The 21,498-nt window shown below is 45.0% G+C and overlaps 5 protein-coding genes across 16 annotated transcripts; 1 reads left to right on the forward strand and 4 right to left on the reverse strand.

Annotated features, from left to right (window-relative positions):
• Positions 1-85: 85 nt before the first annotated feature.
• LOC6737684 (OTU domain-containing protein 5-B) lies at positions 86-3,771 on the reverse strand. Its single transcript, XM_016169765.3, has 9 exons — positions 3,572-3,771; positions 2,967-3,479; positions 2,828-2,895; positions 1,955-2,486; positions 1,738-1,894; positions 1,439-1,641; positions 831-1,378; positions 552-766; positions 86-489 (listed from the first exon to the last, which is right to left on the reverse strand). Exons 2-9 carry the CDS (start codon positions 3,126-3,128, stop codon positions 395-397), a joined length of 1,980 nt encoding a protein of 659 aa, XP_016031445.1. The 5' UTR covers positions 3,129-3,479; positions 3,572-3,771; the 3' UTR covers positions 86-394.
• Positions 3,772-4,391: 620 nt separating this feature from the next.
• On the forward strand, positions 4,392-4,680 carry LOC27208288. The gene has a single exon (XM_016183879.3). The coding sequence runs from the start codon at positions 4,403-4,405 to the stop codon at positions 4,622-4,624; it is 222 nt and encodes a 73-aa protein (XP_016031446.2). The 5' UTR covers positions 4,392-4,402; the 3' UTR covers positions 4,625-4,680.
• Positions 4,681-4,865: 185 nt separating this feature from the next.
• LOC27206235 (mucin-22) lies at positions 4,866-15,137 on the reverse strand. 9 transcript variants are annotated; one of them, XM_039293579.2, is made up of 3 exons: positions 6,942-15,136; positions 6,773-6,776; positions 4,866-6,655 (listed from the first exon to the last, which is right to left on the reverse strand). In XM_039293579.2, the coding sequence occupies exons 1-3, from the start codon at positions 15,081-15,083 to the stop codon at positions 4,959-4,961; spliced, it is 9,843 nt and encodes a 3,280-aa protein (XP_039149513.1). In that variant the 5' UTR covers positions 15,084-15,136; the 3' UTR covers positions 4,866-4,958. The 9 variants fall into 9 exon arrangements, with proteins under 9 accessions (XP_039149513.1, XP_039149517.1, XP_039149515.1 ...); XM_039293583.2 differs by having other exon boundaries at positions 4,866-9,387; positions 11,275-15,137; XM_039293581.2 differs by having other exon boundaries at positions 4,866-9,387; positions 10,081-15,137.
• A 406-nt stretch (positions 15,138-15,543) lies between these two features.
• On the reverse strand, positions 15,544-19,501 carry LOC6737686 (aldo-keto reductase family 1 member B1). Of its 4 annotated transcripts, XM_016169760.3 has the most exons (7): positions 19,360-19,501; positions 19,214-19,298; positions 17,053-17,195; positions 16,503-16,986; positions 16,234-16,442; positions 15,936-16,117; positions 15,544-15,676 (listed from the first exon to the last, which is right to left on the reverse strand). In XM_016169760.3, exons 1-6 carry the CDS (start codon positions 19,443-19,445, stop codon positions 16,072-16,074), a joined length of 1,053 nt encoding a protein of 350 aa, XP_016031448.1. In that variant the 5' UTR covers positions 19,446-19,501; the 3' UTR covers positions 15,544-15,676; positions 15,936-16,071. The 4 variants fall into 4 exon arrangements, with proteins under 4 accessions (XP_016031448.1, XP_016031449.1, XP_016031451.1 ...); XM_016169761.3 differs by lacking the exon at positions 15,936-16,117 and having other exon boundaries at positions 19,360-19,496; XM_016169763.2 differs by lacking the exons at positions 19,214-19,298; positions 19,360-19,501 and adding an exon at positions 18,631-18,813.
• Positions 19,502-19,641: 140 nt separating this feature from the next.
• Positions 19,642-21,219, reverse strand: LOC6737687 (1,5-anhydro-D-fructose reductase). The gene is made up of 4 exons (XM_002084483.4): positions 21,000-21,219; positions 20,701-20,843; positions 19,941-20,642; positions 19,642-19,868 (listed from the first exon to the last, which is right to left on the reverse strand). The coding sequence occupies exons 1-4, from the start codon at positions 21,066-21,068 to the stop codon at positions 19,820-19,822; spliced, it is 963 nt and encodes a 320-aa protein (XP_002084519.1). The 5' UTR covers positions 21,069-21,219; the 3' UTR covers positions 19,642-19,819.
• Positions 21,220-21,498: the final 279 nt, after the last annotated feature.

Raw genomic sequence — 21,498 nt, forward strand, 5'->3', positions numbered from 1 at the left:
GTGAAGGGAAAATTCATTCATGGTAAAAAAAAACACGCTGGGTGGAGTTTGTGCTTTATACACATTTGAATCAAAAAAATAAAAATGAACCTATTATGTTTCATTTTAATTTTGGTTCTAATGATTATACAACGAGGCCTTATTAAAAATATATGTTTATGATATTTATAGGGTTAGTGTTATGTGAGAATGTAAATGTGCAAAAGCGGGTGTGCTACGATGACCATTGCTCGAATCGCAAACTTCGCTTCACGCCCACTTAACATTCTAGATCGATTATAGTATGTAGTTTCCTCGTATCTCGTTTTTGTTTTGGTAAGTTCTGTTTCAGTTTTTTGCGAAAATAACTACTAAATCACTGTACAAAGAACGAAGCGTTTCTGTGCGGCACCGTCTACGGTCCGAAGAGAAACTTTCGTTTTTGGTCCTCCATGTAATCGCGTGTGGACATCTGGATGGCTTGCTGCAGCATCTCGCTCTCGTTAGCGCCTATCATCAATGGGTAGAGATGTTTAGATATCTTATTGATATCTCAGTTGATTCGAACTCACCTTCATTGGCGTAGGATGCCTCGAGCAGCTCCTGATAAAAGCTAGAGTAACTCTGCTCGCTAGGTGACTTGCTATCCCCGTTCTTCTGTGGCGAATGAGACGACTGCTTCGAGGTGGAGGGACGCTGCTCAGCCTCTGGCGTGTTAGCTCGTGCCACTGATGGCGCTGAATCGCGCTTTGGACTCTTCCTCAGCGGAGCCTCCAAAGCCTCGGCGCTGCAAGGTAGGAAGGAACTTAAAACCTCAGTAAGCTGCACCACAAGTCGCCACGAACACCAACCTCTTGCTAGCCAAAGTCGCCTCGCGAGTTTCGTGCCGTCGCTTCTTTCTCAGGGCCGTGGCGCGACGTTGAGACTTGGATCCCTTGCCCGAACGTTGGCTTGCAGCTGTGCTCGGCGATGAACTGCCACCGCTGTGTCCCACCGAGCTGGTGCTACTCATGTCTGTGGCATCGCTATCGTAGCCACCCAGCTCGTTAACCTCTTGCGGCAGCTTGTGACTAAACTGGTTAAGTGTTTTGGGCGACAGCGAAAACGCAGGGCCGGCGCCATCACCACCACTACCGCTGGTCAAAGCCACAGGTGGATTACCGCTGCTGCCGGTGCCCCCACACACCGAGTATTTTGAGGGTGAGGCATCGGAGTCGGTAAGCGCTTCGGCAGAGGTAACCGTCGAGGATGTGGCCGATCCTGCCGCCGTATTGCTGTTGCGCGAGCGTTGTGTATTCTCGCGACACCACTGTAGGTAAGACTCGCGAGCAATTTGCTCCTCAATGGCTTCGTTAGTGGCCTCCCAGTCTGTTGTCTTTAGTTTATCTTCAAACATGGTCTACAATTAAAAAGGGTGGGTTAATGGATGGTACTTAGAAATTTTGTTTCCATTACATACCTGTTCGATCTCCAACTGCTCGCTGAGACGCACAGCCTCTTTGGTTTGGATATCGGGCTTGTATCCAGCCAAGCCCAGGCCCACGCCAACGGTGGCGTTGTAGGGATCTAAAATAGCATTGTAGTGTGATCCGCGCTGATAGGATAAACGCAGCGGGGGATAGCCCGCCTGTGACTGTTCGGAGTTAAATATATTGATGGGATCTGGAAATATTTAATAAATGAATATATATTAGTGTGTATATTACAAAATATATACATATTCTACGATGACATTTATAATCTTAGCTGACCACTTACTTGACTGGTAACAGTATACCTCGACGGTACGGCTGTAGATCTCGGAAATGGCCTGGATCTCAATGTGGTTGCCATGAGCATCACGGGCCCGTTTACGCTGTATATAGCTGTTGATGTCCTCGGTGACAAACTGACCGAAATATTCCCGATTCTCGTGCTGCATAAGTAACCACAATTGTTAGGACAAATTAAAAGGTGCATCAAGAGGAAACATTACAATGTAATCCATAGTGTGTTGGCGGATCACGTCGTGCATCTCCTCGTCGCCGTATATTTGAAGGGATATAGAGCGAAAGAGGCAGGCGCCATCCTCTTCGACAGGCTTAAGTTCGTAGCCGCGCTGTTCCATACATTTGGCGAACTCCAGATCACGGCGCTGCCACTCTTCCACTGGAATCAATCGCTCTTTGGGCTGATGATGCTCATCGCCGCTATTGTAACCGGAAAGGGTTTCCTCCACTGTTTTTAGCAAATTGGCGGCCGCCGTAGACGTAGACATCTGGACCTGAGCTGTGGGCACCGTGGTGCAGCCCAGACCCAAATGTTCGGGTGAGTTTCGGCCCACTGCCGACGGACTGCTACTGCCGGAAGTTGAGGTCGACGGTGGACTGTTGCACTTGCTGCTAGATACACCAGGTGCTCCACTGCCCGCCGCTGCCGTCGGATGGACTAGTTTCTCGCGCTCCAGACGATCGCGCTTATAAAGATGTGCGTGCGCTTCGTGGTGTTCGCGACGCTTCGAGCGTGTGCTATTGGAAAGACAGAAAACCGACAATATTAAATGCCGAGCAAATATGACTAGAATTTTGAATTTTGAAAATCTGACTGCCAACTATTGTATTAACAAAATCATTGCATAGTAGATGTGACAATTCAAATGTCAATATCTTTGTATAAGTATCTAATGCAGTGGTTTTTCGTTTAGGATAAATGGCCATAAATTTACAGAGGAAACTCTTAGTAGATTTACCATTGGTAATGGTTTAGGAATGTTATGGGACTACCACCCATCAGGCGAGTTAACCAATTAAATGCAGTTGGCACAGGGCGCCACCCCGGGAAATCCAGGTGGCCCAATGCTATAACTTACCTCTTGTGTGGGCTGCAGCGATGGGTGCGTGCCAGTTCGTCGTAGACCTCGCCACGCCTCTGGGGGCTCTAGAAAAAGGGGGCGAAACGAAGGTGCATATTAATGGACAACTCCCAGAAGGGGTTTAAGAACCACGCACCTGCCCATCGATGACGACGTTACGGTGGTTGTGGGCATGGTTATGGGTCTGGCTGACCACCGACTGCTCGACCACAACCACCTGCGCCTCCTTGTTATCGGGATCCACATTTCCAGCCACGCGTTTCGCGCTCGGTGGGGCGCTCACTGGCTTGATTGTCATGTTGGTGCGCTGCTATTTTTGTGTCCCTTGCTGTGCGCTCTCTCGCTCTTTCCTTTGTTATTGGCTATCGGATGTCTTTAATTATTTGCTTAGGTCGAGAAGCGTGCGTCATATAGGGACACCTCCTTAATTCTTAATCACGATCCACACAACGCACGGAAAACTATGCCTTCTTTGTCCGAGATGAGATGTCGTCGCAGAAATTGCGACCCCAGTTGGTTCCTTTCACCAACTGAAATGGGAGTTTCTCTTGTCTGCGGCTAGAGATATCGGTGCTCGTTTATCGTAGGTTTAGTGTGTTCTATAGCCAATTGTGGCAGTAAATCACAAAGTCTCCTGAGCAATACAAAACTACAAAAAAAGACAATTTCCAGATTTTCATCTGTTTTTGTGCAAGTGTGTGTGTGCGCGTATTTGTGTGCGCTGTGTTCGCTGTTGCTCACCACTGTTTTCGTTGCCTTAAACTCTGCGATTATTAATGTCTGACTCCGGTATATCCGATTAACAGCGAAATTTTGTCAATGAATATAAAATATTTCGGGGTTTTATATTTTTGATATTCCCTTAGTTCGATTTTTTATTTTGTGCACGTTGTCCAGTGTTACCGCAGCTTTTTGCCGTAAAGATACCAACGTCGTAGGTGTAGCAGGGGAACGACGGAAAAATGAAACACAAAGCTATGAATTTATATTTTCTGTTAATATTAGGACCAAACTAAAACAACAAAGATAAGGATAATTTAGGATAGATAGAAAATATCGAATCATTTAAACATTTATAATTTCTGGTCTACAAGTATATCAAATATACACGCAATAGAAAATCTCCACACCCGGACTAAATCATGAGTTTAGCGAGGACATAAACAATTATGTAAAGTGTCCACTAAAGACATGACCCAATGAAAGATGTAATTTGTAACGAATATTGATGTATCAGATCTGAAAAAACTTTTCAACACTATAACATTTTTTACATACTTGCGAACTGCTTCAGTCCAATTAATATAAACTCCTTTCTGTTTTAAGTTTAGAATATAAGTTTTTTAAATAATTTTGTTATAATTTAAATGTGTATTATATTATACGAACAACGCAAATCTTTAGTGAACCCCAGGAAATGTTTGTTTTCTTTCACGCCGTCTACAAATTATAGGTGGCTGACTTTTCGTCATTAGATATTATGCTCTGAAACACATGTGTAAATATTTATCGCGGGACAACAACATTCGATTTATTTGGAAAAGGTATAAAACATCTAAAAACGTAGCAAAAATGTTAGTCTACCAACAACCAGCGATGAAGACACAGGTTTTATTTATTATTCTGTTTTTGGCAATGGTGGCGATTTTGCGCGCCAATGCCGCAAGTTCCACAACTACTGAAGCCTCCGAAACCACGACAGAATCTCCGGCTGCTCCACAATGGTCTTGGACGGAATTTATGCGGTTTTTCAACAGCAGCGGAAGTGGAAACAAATTCTACTTCTTCTTCTAGACCAATTTGTACATTTCTGAAATTTATTTTCTGCCAATAAAATGAAAGCACCTCAATTTAAATGTTTTTGTTTTTAATATTAATTGCCCATAAATAGGTGAATCTCAATAACTATCAAAGACCTACTTATTTTTGAGCTGTCCCAAAGAATGTTTCGTATTTATGACGAAAAATCTTAAGGCATTTAAAAAGTAGTTCTTTTCAGTTAGTATACATGTAGATAACCCAAAAAATGAAGACATTTTATAATATTCGTATGCATATATTTCACAATCGTGTACATTAAAGTCATGAGCCGTTTAATCTGGGCCCTATCCATTCGCAAGGACCAACTCTAATATTGATTGTTCCATCCGCCCCAACCGCTTCCATAAGGACGCCATCCATATCGCCAACTGGGCCTGGCTCCAACACCCACCCAACGGCCGTTGCCCCACCAGTATGGATATTGTCCGGTTACACCGACAGAGCCACCTGGGATCGTAGTTGCCACACCGCCGGAACTCTCTGAACCCTCCATATTGAGGCCATTGGCGGATATTGCTCCATTAGCCAAGTTATCGCTGCCTTGTGTAGCGCTTCGGGTCCAAGAATTCGAGTTTTGCGACTGAGCATCGTTTCCTGTCTGTCCTCTGGCCAATCGAATACGAATGTCCGGAGATCCCTGGACACTGGAACTGTCACCCGAAAATCCTGAGCGTTGAGACCAGGATTCAGCAGACTGAGATCCACCTGCACCGGATCCAATAGAACCGGAAAGAGATGGACCATCGCTGGCATTCGTCTCGGCACTGTTGGTGCTCCTCTTGATTAGCTTAGACCAGGAACCCGACGAATCTCCTCCGCCAACAGAAATACCTGCGTTAATGGTAGGTAGGGTTAAGCGAATAGGATTGGATATTTTCTTCGACGAACTAGACCAGGAGTATTTGGACTCTGTTTTTGGGACCGATGAAGTCTTCGATGTAGTGGTTGTGGTCGTAGTTTTGGAAGACGAACTGGATTTGGGTGCTACAAAGTTCTTTGACGTAATTTTAATAGTTTTAGTTGATGTTGAACCTGATATTCCGCCATCGATAGATATGCCGGCAGCAATTTTCGGTACAGTCAAAATTTTAGACGATTTTCTTCCAGTTGTGGATGTTGTTGTACTTGTTGTTGTCGATGTTGAGCTTGACTTTCCACCACCAACATTTAGGCTGGCATCCAGTTTAGGCAGACTCAGATCTATCTTTGACAAAATGTTTGTATCTTTAATAGATGCTGAGCGGGACTCATCGCCGTTAATGGCTATGCTGGCATCAACTTCCGGTAGAGACAAGGATGATTTACTTCCCTTTGTGGATTTTGTCGTAGTTGTCGTTGTCGATGTTGAGCTTGACTTTCCACCACCAACATTTAGGCTGGCATCCAGTTTAGGCAGACTCAGATCTATCTTTGACAAAATGTTTGTATCTTTAATAGATGCTGAGCGGGATCCATCGCCGTTAATGGCTATGCTGGCATCAACTTCCGGTAGAGACAAGGATGATTTACTTCCCTTTGTGGATTTTGTCGTAGTTGTCGTTGTCGATGTTGACCTTGACTTTCCACCACCAACATTAAGGCTGGCATCCAGTTTAGGCAGACTCAGATCTATCTTTGACAAAATGTTTGTATCTTTAATAGATGCTGAGCGGGATCCATCGCCGTTAATGGCTATGCTGGCATCAACTTCCGGTAGAGACAAGGATGATTTACTTCCCTTTGTGGATTTTGTCGTAGTTGTCGTTGTCGATGTTGACCTTGACTTTCCACCACCAACATTAAGGCTGGCATCCAGTTTAGGCAGACTCAGATCTATCTTTGACAAAATGTTTGTATCTTTAATAGATGCTGAGCGGGATCCATCGCCGTTAATGGCTATGCTGGCATCAACTTCCGGTAGAGACAAGGATGACTTACTTCCCTTTCTGGATGTTGTCGTAGTTGTCGTTGTCGATGTTGACCTTGACTTTCCACCACCAACATTTAGGCTGGCATCCAGTTTAGGCAGACTCAAGTCTATCTTTGACCAAATGTTTGTATCTTTAATAGATGATGAGCGGGACCCATCGCCGTTAATGGCTATGCTGGCATCAACTTCCGGTAGAGACAAGGATGATTTACTTCCCTTTGTGGATATCGTCGTAGTTGTCGTTGTCGATGTTGAGCTTGACTTTCCACCACCAACATTTAGGCTGGCATCAACTTCTGGCAGAGTCAAGATATCCGACAACTTAGTTCCTTTGGTGGATGTTGTTGTAGTTTTTGTTGACGATTTTAGCCCCTTAGCCACTATGCTGGCATCGACCGCCGGAAGAGTTAAGGTACCTGACTGATTACTTCCTTTGGTCGTGGTAGTTGTTGTTGTGGTAGTTGATGACCGGGTGGTCTTTCCATCTTTGCTTACATAGGTTTTCTTCGTTACTTTAACAACAGGGGAAGAAGGTACGCCGACTTGGTTCTCAGATGATGTTGTCGTTGTGGTGACCTGATTTAAGCTTTCAATATCGTTTTGTGGGATTCCCTGTGTGATCTTTTCAACAGGGGATAATCCTGAGCTGGATTGGCCCTGATCTGAAGATGTTGTTGTCATAGTAGTCGAAGAAGTCTTGACCGATTTTCCACTATTGGAAGTTTTCTTTGATGAGCTGGGTGTTGAGGAAGTGCTTGTCGTTACGGTTTTTGTAGTTTTGCTAGTGCTTATACTCGACTGACCACCATTAGACTTGGGAACCTTGGAGGATTTTGAAGAGTATTTTGTTGTATTTTCACTTGATGTTAAGCTTGATTCGCTGTTCTGGTTATCTGCAATAGTATCTACAACAGGAAGAGATGAGGTAACTGTAGACTGACCCGAATTTCCCTCATTGCTTAAATCATTTCCTTGGGTGACAGCAACTCCAGCATCTGTTAGTGAGTCAGATGATTCCTCTGCAACAATAGTGGAGCTTTCATTGTTATTTTTGCGTGATTTTTTAGTCCACCGCTTGGTCCAATATTTCTTAGACTTGCCACCATTATACGATTTCCTTGAAGAGCTTGACCACGAATATTTGGTCTGTGGCTTTGAGGAAGAACTTGACGTTACGGTTGTTGAAGTTTCGCTAGAACTAGAATTTAACTTTCTTCCTGACTTCGGAATTCTGATAGTTTTTGAAGAGTACGTTTTTGTCGTTTTATTCCACTTAGGGCTTCCATTATCCTTTAAAGATATTTCCTTCGTTGTTGTAGTGGATGACGAAGACTGAGTGGAGCTGCCATCGCCGTTTGTTCCTTGACTGACTTCCGCAACGGGGTCAGATGAGGTGGTGGATTGGCCAGCATCGGAAGATGTCGTCGTTGTAGTTGTCGTCGTTGTCGAGGACTGGGTAGAGTTTCCATCACCATTGGAAGAGGATCCCTGAGTTACTTCTACGACAGGCGACGAAGAGGTGCTAGTTTGGCCCTCATCTGAAGATGTCGTTGTTGTGGTGGATGACGAAGACTGAGTGGAGCTGTTATCGCCGTTAGTTCCTTGACTGACTTCCACAACGGGGTCAGATGAGGTGGTGGATTGGCCAGCATCGGAAGATGTCGTCGTTGTCGAGGACTGGGTAGAGTTTCCATCACCATTGGAAGAGGATCCCTGAGTTACTTCTACGACAGGAGCCGAAGAGGTGTTAGTTTGGCCCTCATCTGAAGATGTCGTTGTTGTGGTGGATGACTGAGTGGAGCTGTTATCGCCGTTTGTTCCTTGACTGACTTCCACAACGGGGTCAGATGAGGTGGTGGATTGGCCAGCATCGGAGGATGTCGTCGTTGTAGTGGTAGTTGTTGTCGAGGACTGGGTAGAGTTTCCATCACCATTGGAAGAGGATCCCTGAGTTACTTCTACGACAGGCGACGAAGAGGTGCTAGTTTGGCCCTCATCTGAAGATGTCGTTGTTGTGGTGGATGACGAAGACTGAGTGGAGCTGTTATCGCCGTTTGTTCCTTGACTGACTTCCACAACGGGGTCAGATGAGGTGGTGGATTGGCCAGCATCGGAAGATGTCGTCGTTGTAGTTGTCGTCGTTGTCGAGGACTGGGTAGAGTTTCCATCACCATTGGAAGAGGATCCCTGAGTTACTTCTACGACAGGAGCCGAAGAGGTGTTAGTTTGGCCCTCATCTGAAGATGTCGTTGTTGTGGTGGATGACTGAGTGGAGCTGTTATCGCCGTTTGTTCCTTGACTGACTTCCACAACGGGGTCAGATGAGGTGGTGGATTGGCCAGCATCGGAAGATGTCGTCGTTGTAGTTGTCGTCGTTGTCGAGGACTGGGTAGAGTTTCCATCACCATTGGAAGAGGATCCCTGAGTTACTTCTACGACAGGAGCCGAAGAGGTGTTAGTTTGGCCCTCATCTGAAGATGTCGTTGTTGTGGTGGATGACTGAGTGGAGCTGTTATCGCCGTTTGTTCCTTGACTGACTTCCACAACGGGGTCAGATGAGGTGGTGGATTGGCCAGCATCGGAGGATGTCGTCGTTGTAGTGGTAGTTGTTGTCGAGGACTGGGTAGAGTTTCCATCACCATTGGAAGAGGATCCCTGAGTTACTTCTACGACAGGCGACGAAGAGGTGCTAGTTTGGCCCTCATCTGAAGATGTCGTTGTTGTGGTGGATGACGAAGACTGAGTGGAGCTGTTATCGCCGTTAGTTCCTTGACTGACTTCCACAACGGGGTCAGATGAGGTGGTGGATTGGCCAGCATCGGAAGATGTCGTCGTTGTCGAGGACTGGGTAGAGTTTCCATCACCATTGGAAGAGGATCCCTGAGTTACTTCTACGACAGGAGCCGAAGAGGTGTTAGTTTGGCCCTCATCTGAAGATGTCGTTGTTGTGGTGGATGACTGAGTGGAGCTGTTATCGCCGTTTGTTCCTTGACTGACTTCCACAACGGGGTCAGATGAGGTGGTGGATTGGCCAGCATCGGAGGATGTCGTCGTTGTAGTGGTAGTTGTTGTCGAGGACTGGGTAGAGTTTCCATCACCATTGGAAGAGGATCCCTGAGTTACTTCTACGACAGGCGACGAAGAGGTGCTAGTTTGGCCCTCATCTGAAGATGTCGTTGTTGTGGTGGATGACGAAGACTGAGTGGAGCTGTTATCGCCGTTTGTTCCTTGACTGACTTCCACAACGGGGTCAGATGAGGTGGTGGATTGGCCAGCATCGGAAGATGTCGTCGTTGTAGTTGTCGTCGTTGTCGAGGACTGGGTAGAGTTTCCATCACCATTGGAAGAGGATCCCTGAGTTACTTCTACGACAGGAGCCGAAGAGGTGTTAGTTTGGCCCTCATCTGAAGATGTCGTTGTTGTGGTGGATGACTGAGTGGAGCTGTTATCGCCGTTTGTTCCTTGACTGACTTCCACAACGGGGTCAGATGAGGTGGTGGATTGGCCAGCATCGGAAGATGTCGTCGTTGTAGTTGTCGTCGTTGTCGAGGACTGGGTAGAGTTTCCATCACCATTGGAAGAGGATCCCTGAGTTACTTCTACGACAGGAGCCGAAGAGGTGTTAGTTTGGCCCTCATCTGAAGATGTCGTTGTTGTGGTGGATGACTGAGTGGAGCTGTTATCGCCGTTTGTTCCTTGACTGACTTCCACAACGGGGTCAGATGAGGTGGTGGATTGGCCAGCATCGGAGGATGTCGTCGTTGTAGTGGTAGTTGTTGTCGAGGACTGGGTAGAGTTTCCATCACCATTGGAAGAGGATCCCTGAGTTACTTCTACGACAGGCGACGAAGAGGTGCTAGTTTGGCCCTCATCTGAAGATGTCGATGTTGTGGTGGATGACGAAGACTGAGTGGAGCTGTTATCGCCGTTTGTTCCTTGACTGACTTCCACAACGGGGTCAGATGAGGTGGTGGATTGGCCAGCATCGGAGGATGTCGTCGTTGTAGTGGTAGTTGTTGTCGAGGACTGGGTAGAGTTTCCATCACCATTGGAAGAGGATCCCTGAGTTACTTCTACGACAGGCGACGAAGAGGTGCTAGTTTGGCCCTCATCTGAAGATGTCGATGTTGTGGTGGATGACGAAGACTGAGTGGAGCTGTTATCGCCGTTTGTTCCTTGACTGACTTCCACAACGGGGTCAGATGAGGTGGTGGATTGGCCAGCATCGGAGGATGTCGTCGTTGTAGTGGTAGTTGTTGTCGAGGACTGGGTAGAGTTTCCATCACCATTGGAAGAGGATCCCTGAGTTACTTCTACGACAGGCGACGAAGAGGTGCTAGTTTGGCCCTCATCTGAAGATGTCGTTGTTGTGGTGGATGACGAAGACTGAGTGGAGCTGCCATCGCCGTTTGTTCCTTGACTGACTTCCACAACGGGGTCAGATGAGGTGGTGGATTGGCCAACATCGGAAGATGTCGTCGTTGTAGTTGTCGTCGTTGTCGAGGACTGGGTAGAGTTTCCATCACCATTGGAAGAGGATCCCTGAGTTACTTCTACGACAGGCGACGAAGAGGTGCTAGTTTGGCCCTCATCTGAAGATGTCGTTGTTGTGGTGGATGACGAAGACTGAGTGGAGCTGTTATCGCCGTTTGTTCCTTGACTGACTTCCACAACGGGGTCAGATGAGGTGGTGGATTGGCCAGCATCGGAAGATGTCGTGGTTGTAGTTGTCGTCGTTGTCAAAGACTGGGTAGAGTTTCCATCACCATTGGAAGAGGATCCCTGAGTTACTTCTACGACAGGACCCGAAGAGGTGCTAGTTTGGCCCTCATCTGAAGATGTCGTTGTTGTGGTGGATGACTGAGTGGAGCTGTTATCGCCGTTTGTTCCTTGACTGACTTCCACAACGGGGTCAGATGAGGTGGTGGATTGGCCAGCATCGGAGGATTTCGTCGTTGTAGTTGTCGTCGTTGTCGAGGACTGGGTAGAGTTTCCATCACCATTGGAAGAGGATCCCTGAGTTACTTCTACGACAGGAGCCGAAGAGGTGGTAGTTTGGCCCTCATCTGAAGATGTCGTTGTTGTGGTGGATGACGAAGACTGATTGGAGCTGTTATCGCCGTTTGTTCCTTGACTGACTTCCACAACGGGGTCAGATGAGGTGGTGGATTGGCCAGCATCGGAAGATGTCGTCGTTGTAGTTGTCGTCGTTGTCGAGGACTGGGTAGAGTTTCCATCACCATTGGAAGAGGATCCCTGAGTTACTTCTACGACAGGAGCCGAAGAGGTGGTAGTTTGGCCCTCATCTGAAGATGTCGTTGTTGTGGTGGATGACGAAGACTGAGTGGAGCTGCCATCGCCGTTTGTTCCTTGACTGACTTTCACAACGGGGTCAGATGAGGTGGTGGATTGGCCAGCATCGGAAGATGTCGTCTTTGTAGTTGTCGTCGTTGTCGAGGACTGGGTAGAGTTTCCATCACCATTGGAAGAGGATCCCTGAGTTACTTCTACGACAGGAGCCGAAGAGGTGGTAGTTTGGCCCTCATCTGAAGATGTCGTTGTTGTGGTGGATGATGAAGACTGAGTGGAGCTGCCATCGCCGTTTGTTCCTTGACTGACTTCCACAACGGGGTCAGATGAGGTGGTGGATTGGCCAGCATCGGAAGATGTCGTCGTTGTAGTTGTCGTCGTTGTCGAGGACTGGGTAGAGTTTCCATCACCATTGGAAGAGGATCCCTGAGTTACTTCTACGACAGGAGCCGAAGACGAGGTAGTTTGGCCCTCATCTGAAGATGTCGTTGTTGTGGTGGATGACGAAGACTGAGTGGAGCTGCCATCGCCGTTTGTTCCTTGACTGACTTCCACAACGGGGTCAGATGAGGTGGTGGATTGGCCAGCATCGGAAGATGTCGTCGTTGTAGTTGTCGTCGTTGTCGAGGACTGGGTAGAGTTTCCATCACCATTGGAAGAGGATCCCTGAGTTACTTCTACGACAGGAGCCGAAGAGGTGGTAGTTTGGCCCTCATCTGAAGATGTCGTTGTTGTGGTGGATGACGAAGACTGAGTGGAGCTGCCATCGCCGTTTGTTCCTTGACTGACTTCCACAACGGGGTCAGATGAGGTGGTGGATTGGCCAGCATCGGAAGATGTCGTGGTTTTAGTTGTCGTCGTTGTCGAGGACTGGGTAGAGTTTCCATCACCATTGGAAGAGGATCCCTGAGTTACTTCTACGACAGGAGCCGAAGAGGTGGTAGTTTGGTCCTCATCTGAAGATGTCGTTGTTGTGGTGGATGACGAAGACTGAGTGGAGCTGCCATCGCCGTTTGTTCCTTGACTGACTTCCACAACGGGGTCAGATGAGGTGGTGGATTGGCCAGCATCGGAAGATGTCGTCGTTGTAGTTGTCGTCGTTGTCGAGGACTGGGTAGAGTTTCCATCACCATTGGAAGAGGATCCCTGAGTTACTTCTACGACAGGAGCCGAAGAGGTGGTAGTTTGGCCCTCATCTGAAGATGTCGTTGTTGTGGTGGATGACGAAGACTGAGTGGAGCTGCCATCGCCGTTTGTTCCTTGACTGACTTTCACAACGGGGTCAGATGAGGTGGTGGATTGGCCAGCATCGGAAGATGTCGTCTTTGTAGTTGTCGTCGTTGTCGAGGACTGGGTAGAGTTTCCATCACCATTGGAAGAGGATCCCTGAGTTACTTCTACGACAGGAGCCGAAGAGGTGGTAGTTTGGCCCTCATCTGAAGATGTCGTTGTTGTGGTGGATGATGAAGACTGAGTGGAGCTGCCATCGCCGTTTGTTCCTTGACTGACTTCCACAACGGGGTCAGATGAGGTGGTGGATTGGCCAGCATCGGAAGATGTCGTCGTTGTAGTTGTCGTCGTTGTCGAGGACTGGGTAGAGTTTCCATCACCATTGGAAGAGGATCCCTGAGTTACTTCTACGACAGGAGCCGAAGACGAGGTAGTTTGGCCCTCATCTGAAGATGTCGTTGTTGTGGTGGATGACGAAGACTGAGTGGAGCTGCCATCGCCGTTTGTTCCTTGACTGACTTCCACAACGGGGTCAGATGAGGTGGTGGATTGGCCAGCATCGGAAGATGTCGTCGTTGTAGTTGTCGTCGTTGTCGAGGACTGGGTAGAGTTTCCATCACCATTGGAAGAGGATCCCTGAGTTACTTCTACGACAGGAGCCGAAGAGGTGGTAGTTTGGCCCTCATCTGAAGATGTCGTTGTTGTGGTGGATGACGAAGACTGAGTGGAGCTGCCATCGCCGTTTGTTCCTTGACTGACTTCCACAACGGGGTCAGATGAGGTGGTGGATTGGCCAGCATCGGAAGATGTCGTGGTTTTAGTTGTCGTCGTTGTCGAGGACTGGGTAGAGTTTCCATCACCATTGGAAGAGGATCCCTGAGTTACTTCTACGACAGGAGCCGAAGAGGTGGTAGTTTGGTCCTCATCTGAAGATGTCGTTGTTGTGGTGGATGACGAAGACTGAGTGGAGCTGCCATCGCCGTTTGTTCCTTGACTGACTTCCACAACGGGGTCAGATGAGGTGGTGGATTGGCCAGCATCTGAGGATGTCGTCGTTGTAGTGGTAGTTGTTGTCGAGGACTGGGTAGAGTTTCCATCACCATTGGAAGAGGATCCCTGAGTTACTTCTACGACAGGAGCCGAAGAGGTGGTAGTTTGGCCCTCATCTGAAGATGTCGTTGTTGTGGTGGATGATGAAGACTGAGTGGAGCTGCCATCGCCGTTTGTTCCTTGACTGACTTCCACAACGGGGTCAGATGAGGTGGTGGATTGGCTAGCATCGGAAGATGTCGTCGTTGTAGTTGTCGTCGTTGTCGAGGACTGGGTAGAGTTTCCATCACCATTGGAAGAGGATCCCTGAGTTACTTCTACGACAGGAGCCGAAGAGGTGTTAGTTTGGCCCTCATCTGAAGATGTCGTTGTTGTGGTGGATGACTGAGTGGAGCTGTTATCGCCGTTTGTTCCTTGACTGACTTCCACAACGGGGTCAGATGAGGTGGTGGATTGGCCAGCATCGGAAGATGTCGTCGTTGTAGTGGTAGTTGTTGTCGAGGACTGGGTAGAGTTTCCATTACCATTCGAAGAGGATCCCTGAGTTACTTCTACGACAGGAGCCGCAGGGGTGGTAGTCTGACTTGAAAGTCCATCATTGATGATTTTGGTTATAGTGTTAGTAGATGCAGACTGATCTGTAATAGAGCTTCCATCTAAGAGTGGTAGCTGCTTTTTTCCATTGACACAATTCACATAATTTGGATTGCCGAGAAGTTCTCCGTCGTGCAAAAGAATTAGTTTTCCGAAAAGCCTGTCCAGCAGCCACAAGCGAATATCTTTTCGTATTTCAATTAGAGTTTGCCGAACACTTTCACAACATGGCTGTGCCTTAATAACTGGGGTGGCCACTGCTGTTACCGTATCAGATTGCGATTGGGCCGCTACGTAGGCCAAATAAGCGGCCAAAACCGCGACTAGGAACAAGCGCATGATCCTCCAAGAAACCGGGTGTCGGATCAATTAGATCTGGTGGCCAAATTTAAATTTTGAAACCTTTTATACTCTGGTACGGGGGTCTCGTTATTATTTTGACTATTTGCGTAGATGCTTGTCTAGCTTGCAAAATTTTATTTGACAAAGAACATTTGGTACTTCCATTGTTTTCACGAAAAATACAAAAACTTAGCAAATTGTATGAACTATACTATACGTCAAAGTAAATATCTTTTAAATACCTCTTAAGAAACAACTGTGCAAAATATTTGTGCTCAGCTTGGCTTAAACACTTGTTAGATATTTTGACTTTACGTAAATCGTTCGCTCGTGGCAAATTTTTACGTCAGAGGTGCATTAACCGATTTTTTAACAATTCATTTAAAGTACGCGCGAACCATTTATTTGGTCAGCCAGTTCTCCAAAAATTAAAACAATCAGATAGAAGACGAGAAAGTTATTTGTATTTTTGTTTATTCGTACGATTAAAAATAAAATGATTATGCAACAAATTATAAATTTGAACCGAGCACTGTGTCGTTTTCTAGTATTCGTCCTTCTCGAAAGGGTGGTGCGGGTGACCGTATTGGCTGTAATTATTTAAAAACAAATTTGATTAGTATATGACCGTTAACTATAAACTATTTTTAAGCACAAGCTAAGGGAACAGTGGGTTATCTATTGCAAACTACTACTGCCTAAGCGTAGAAATGTGTTTAAATTAATAAAAGAAAGACATAAATATTGTTAGAGCACAAGCGGGGAGAGTAAAATAATAATAAAGCTAAATAAACCAAACTCAGTAAACACAAATATTAAAGAGAAACGAATATGCGCTTGAAAACATACGTTAAACTCATGTTCATGTTTATATAGACCAGTAAACTTTTTTGATCTTTTCTTCGTAAGCGTTTCCCCTTCCAATAGGTATAATTTTTCATTCATTCGAATTCTTCTTGCACTTCAGATATAAGTTTCTTAAGGCCTAATACTCGTCATGGAACGGATAGTACTTATGGGTACCAGCATCCCTGAATAAATACAAATAAATATGAGATTTTATCGAGTAAAATAACCAACCGTAAGCCCACATGTCATTAATAATGTAAATAAATAAACATTACTTAAGGTGCTAGTAGAGACTTACTTGAGTAGGGGAACAAGGCGGCCGTTGCACTCGAAGCTTTCGATGATTTCGATTTCCTCAGGTGTCAGTTCGAAGTCAAAGACCTGGAAGTTGGACTCGATGCGGTCCTTGGTCACAGACTTGGGGATAACAATGTTGGCACGCTGAACCTGGTAACGAATGAGGATCTGTCCAGGGGTCTTCTTTTTCTTAGCGGCAATCTCCTTGATCTAATAGTGTTAAAAATGCTTAAAGTTAAATTCAACATGTTGTTATAAAAGCAAACCAACCTTCGCCTCCTCTAGGATGACCGGATCACCAGCCTTGGCCCATGGGCGGTTGGGAGATCCCAAGGGGCTGTAGGCAGTGATTGTAATGTCCTTTGACTTGCAGAAGTCAATCAGCTTCTTCTGGGTCAGATATGGGTGGCACTCAATCTGGTTGGTTACTGGTGGAATAGTGGCCACCTCCAGCACGCGCTCGATCTGCCTTCTGTTGAAGTTGGAAACACCAATGGACTTGACCAGACCCTCTTGGACCAACTTCTCCATGGCCTTCCACGTGTCGACGTAATCAACTGGCGAGTACAGCGTCTTGCCATCCTTATCGGTGGGGAACAGATCGCAGCCCTCCTTGTAGCCCATAGGCCAGTGGATAAGATACAGATCGAGATACTTCAGCTTCAGGGAGCTAAGAGTGTTCTCCAAAGCCGACTTGACAAGATCCGGACGATGGAAAGTGTTCCACAGCTTGCTGGTGATGAACAGATCCTCGCTGCAAAATTGTGAAATTCAGTACATGAGATTATCCCAACAACAGTAGACCAAGTCTAGAACTTACCGCTTGACAACGCCCTCCTTGATCTTGGCCTCAACACCATCTCCGACCTCATCCTCGTTTTGGTATACATAGGCACAGTCAATGTGCCTGTATCCGGCATCAATGGCAACTTTGACAGCCTCGGTGACCTGACCCTTGGGGCTCTGCAAGCAAATTAGCAACATATGGTGTTAAAAAAAAGTCAGCAACTTGTTGGTAACATATAGATTAGGCCTATTCTAAGTAGCATTTATCGCACAATTCTGTTATCAGAAGTTCTCTAATTGGCTTCCGCACTTTCAAGGGTTAATAAATTTTGCACTGGTAATTTTCGCAAGCAATGTTGTGTAAAGAAATGGAAAGAAGCATAGAATATTCGATGCTCTTAACGGAATTTCGCAATTCGTTATCGAGCAAAGTTTCAGTTATGAGGAGCGTGATTTGGAAATCTAAACTTTGAAGTCCCCCCTCCCTATCAGACACTTGACGTCACTTATCAGCCCCCTTAGTTCCCGCATCCAAAAAAAGTTTCTAATGAGATCATAAATAGGTCAGTCCATTTAAGTACATTCGAATTATAAACGTGTGTCTTATACTTTTAAAGGGGAACATTTTAAAGTATACCCTTTAAATTGGTAAACGAATGCCACAGTTTATAAAATTTGCTGATTTATGTTTCACAAAGAAGAAAGGTCAACGACTTTCATTAAGTTTTGACATAATAACTATACATTACGGCCACTAGACATTTGTAGTTTAATTTATGGGCTTGTCACCAAGCCTCTTCTTTTTTTAATCTACAAATAGTGCACGTTCACTAAATCAGATAAGGCGTTTTTAAAAATACCCTTATAATACCCTTGCTAATTAAACCCTCCTTATCAGCGTCTTTCCCATATTTATTTTTTTAAAAGCTTTTTCATCAACTTGTATTCTACTTGGACGCTCGTTTTCCGTTTTTGAGGGGCTTGTCTTTCACGATTGCTTACACCTTACTTTTGTAATACTTTAATATTAAAACTGGAACAATCTTGTCAGTTAATCTGCCACTCTAGATAAGAATATCAAATGCTGGTTATACATGTACCCACTATGTGCCCTAAATATATAAATGCTTGTGGAGTATATGTATTAGGAAATGATGTGGCACATATTGCGAAAAGTTTCCACTGCCCTAAGAAGGTAGAAAGGGTCACCTTGACGAAAGTTCATGGAGATCTTCAAATCGCACATCTATTCACCATGGTGTGCAATAATTAACATGAAGGCAACAAAATATCGGTTATTTTTGTATTATAGCTGCCAGATTCGACTCCGCGCAGAAGATATATTGTATTACATACATATGATGTATATATATACAGACTGACCGGCAAAATACAGCCGGCAAACTATCAGCAAAGCGACGCGTGTCCATTTTTTATCCCCTATGTGTGTATATTCGGGCATCAGTGCAAAACGAGCTGGGCAAAAAACGGGAAGTCGTGGGCAGCGGAAAACTACCCGATTGTGGGAAGCAGAACTCACAAACACAAATGCATTGATTTGCAAGTGGGGTATAATGTATAAAGTAGTGCAATCACTTGATATTCTACTTACGCCCCAGGTTCCCAGTCCAATGATTGGGACTTCCTTGCCGTTGTTGAATTTAACGTTCGGTACAGCCATTGCACTATATTTTCGCTTATAGTTTAAGGATATTTATAAATATTTATAATACAATTGGAAATCTTTACGATTGCCGCTAGTGAACAAACTGAGCGATTCCACTCAGCTGTTAACCGCTTATATACGCAACGCGAAAGCTTGTTCGAAATTCTAAAAAGCTTTCGAGAACAGGGCTGCATAGTCGACACGCCGAACAGCTGAGCGATCGTCAGTTACGCTTAAATATTGGCTCTCCATAATATTACTCTCCATATAGCATAAAATAAAATAGGTACTAAACTTGAATCAATTAAAATAATTAATAATTTTCAATAAATGATTCTAAGATGTTTCTGGCTAAATGTAAATGTAAACATAAATGTAATAATACTTTACATATGTTATGATCAATGTGAAATTGCAAAAGCTCTACAACCATTGACATATAGGCTCTTTATGATCGCTATGTAAAAAGGCGATTATTTATCAAAACTATAGCATTAATATGAAAAACAGACATTGTTTTAATATTTACATTGTAAGTTCCGAGTCCAATTACTGGAATCTCATTTCCGTCCAAGCAAACCACTTTTGGAGCTCTAGCATACTCCTTCTGACACCTATTGGTAAAATTATTTTTTTAAAAGCTTCGTTTGATTTAAATTTTTTGGAATATATTACCACATAAATCGCTCTGCTTTCCCATAATTCCTTAACGTAATGCGAAAAACAGGTCTAAACAATTGAATTTTCATTAGAGTGTTCATCTTGCACGCCAGTAAATTTTAATTATTTGTATTGACTTTTTGACTGATGGAATGCAACGACTACTTGGTTTTAGTATTAAAGCCTAAATGAAAAATAGCAAAATAAATGTGTACACAAAAATAAACAGCCACATTTTAAATACGGCTGAAAATGACAACCAACTCAAAAGCTACAATTCGATTATACACACAGCAAAACAGTTTAATTATATTATATTATTATATTGTATAACAATTATTAGTCTAGACTCCTCAGTATAAAGGAAGTACCTGTATATCATCAGTGTAACTCTGGAGATTACCGCATATAATCGTACTTATCACATTGAAGTTAATCAGTTTTATTAACTACTTGTACTTCTAATATTAATTATCTACTTTGCCTGTACGGGTTCAAAGGGATGATGAGGATGTCCATAGGCCCTAGGAGAAAAATGAAAAGATTCGCGATATTAGAAGTTACAACTGAGGAAATGAAAGAAGAGCAACACCTACGCCTTCATGGTCATGAAACGCCCATTGCAGTCCAAATCGTTAATGGCCTGTATGTCATCGATGGCCAACTCAAAGTCCCAGATTCGCTTAAAGTTGTCCAACATGTGCTGTTTGCTTACAGATCTTGGGATGACGATTATACCCGATTGTGTCTGGTAGCGTAGGAGCACCTGTGCCGCAGTCCTTTCGTATTTCTCAGCTATAGCCAAGATGGTCGGGTGCTGGAGCAGTGGATAAGCGCCGGGCTTCTCGTAGGGCGTATGTCCCGATCCCAGGCAGCTGTAGGCGGTCACAGCAATGGCATTGTCATAGCACAGCGTAATCAATGGCTTCTGACTAAGGTACGGGTGGCACTCGATTTGTAGAACGACCGGCTTTAGCTTGGCCACACTCAGAAGTCTATTCATCTGCTGCTCATTGAAGTTAGACACCCCGATGGCCTGGACCAGCCCCTCATCCACCAGATTCTCCATTGCACGCCACGTGTCCACATAGTCGATGTCCTCGAATGCGGCTTTATTGGTGTCCGGACACGTGGGATAGAGGTTATCATTGCCCGACTTGTACGCCATGGGCCAGTGCATCAGGTAGAGGTTGAGGTAGTTGACTCCCAAGTTCCTTATGCTCGTCTCACATGCGGGGCGCACCAAATCCGGCTTGTGGTGTGTGTTCCACAGTTTGCTCGTGATGAAGAGTTCATCTCTGCAGTGCAATATATGGCATAGATAAGCGATTGATTAGGCCTAGAAGCACCACTTACCGTGTGACTACTCCCTCGTCCATTTTCTCCCGGAGGGCAGCTCCCACTTGCGCCTCATTGCCATAGATATGGGCGCAGTCAAAATGGCGATAGCCTATGTCAATGGCATCCTTTACTGCTTGGGTCACCACTTCCGGCGGGCTCTAAAATGGCGAATAAAACGTAAAAAGCTGAGGTGCAACAAAAGCTTTTGCTTGACCCCCAAGAGCTTTGACATTGACCGTGAAATATGCAGTGGAAATGTACATTTCAGCTGGCGATTATTTAACAACAATATATAAATGTGTAAAAGTACTTACCCGCCAAGTTCCGAGACCCAACATGGGCATATTTTTACCATTGCTCAAAAGAAAATTCGGTGTCGACATGTTCGAATCCTTATGCTCCTTGTGAAATATCTTGTTACACTGGCTTCGTTTTTGGAAAGCTTCAATTTGTAATTTACTAAGTGAACTATACTCAAAGGCCTATTAAACTGGCTACAAACAGCATGTCTTGTGACAGATCTGCTATCACAACTATATGTGCGAGAATTGTTTAAATTTAGAATCTTTTGGGCAAGCAAAAGACCTTCGCGGAATATAATCGATTCGCCGCAGAGGGAAATTTTAAAATTTAAAACAAGAAACTGTTTTTCTGCGTTCAAAGGCTTATTTTATAAACCGAATATAAACAACATGTATTGAATGATATTGAAACCATAAAGGCCTTGTTGAAAACGATGCGATTTTGAAATAACGTGAACAGCTCTTAAAAAATGCAATATATACATATAAAAAAATCACAAATGGTGTAACA

This window comes from Drosophila simulans, chromosome 3L, assembly GCF_016746395.2.
Source record: "Drosophila simulans strain w501 chromosome 3L, Prin_Dsim_3.1, whole genome shotgun sequence".
Lineage (NCBI taxonomy): Eukaryota > Metazoa > Arthropoda > Insecta > Diptera > Drosophilidae > Drosophila > Drosophila simulans.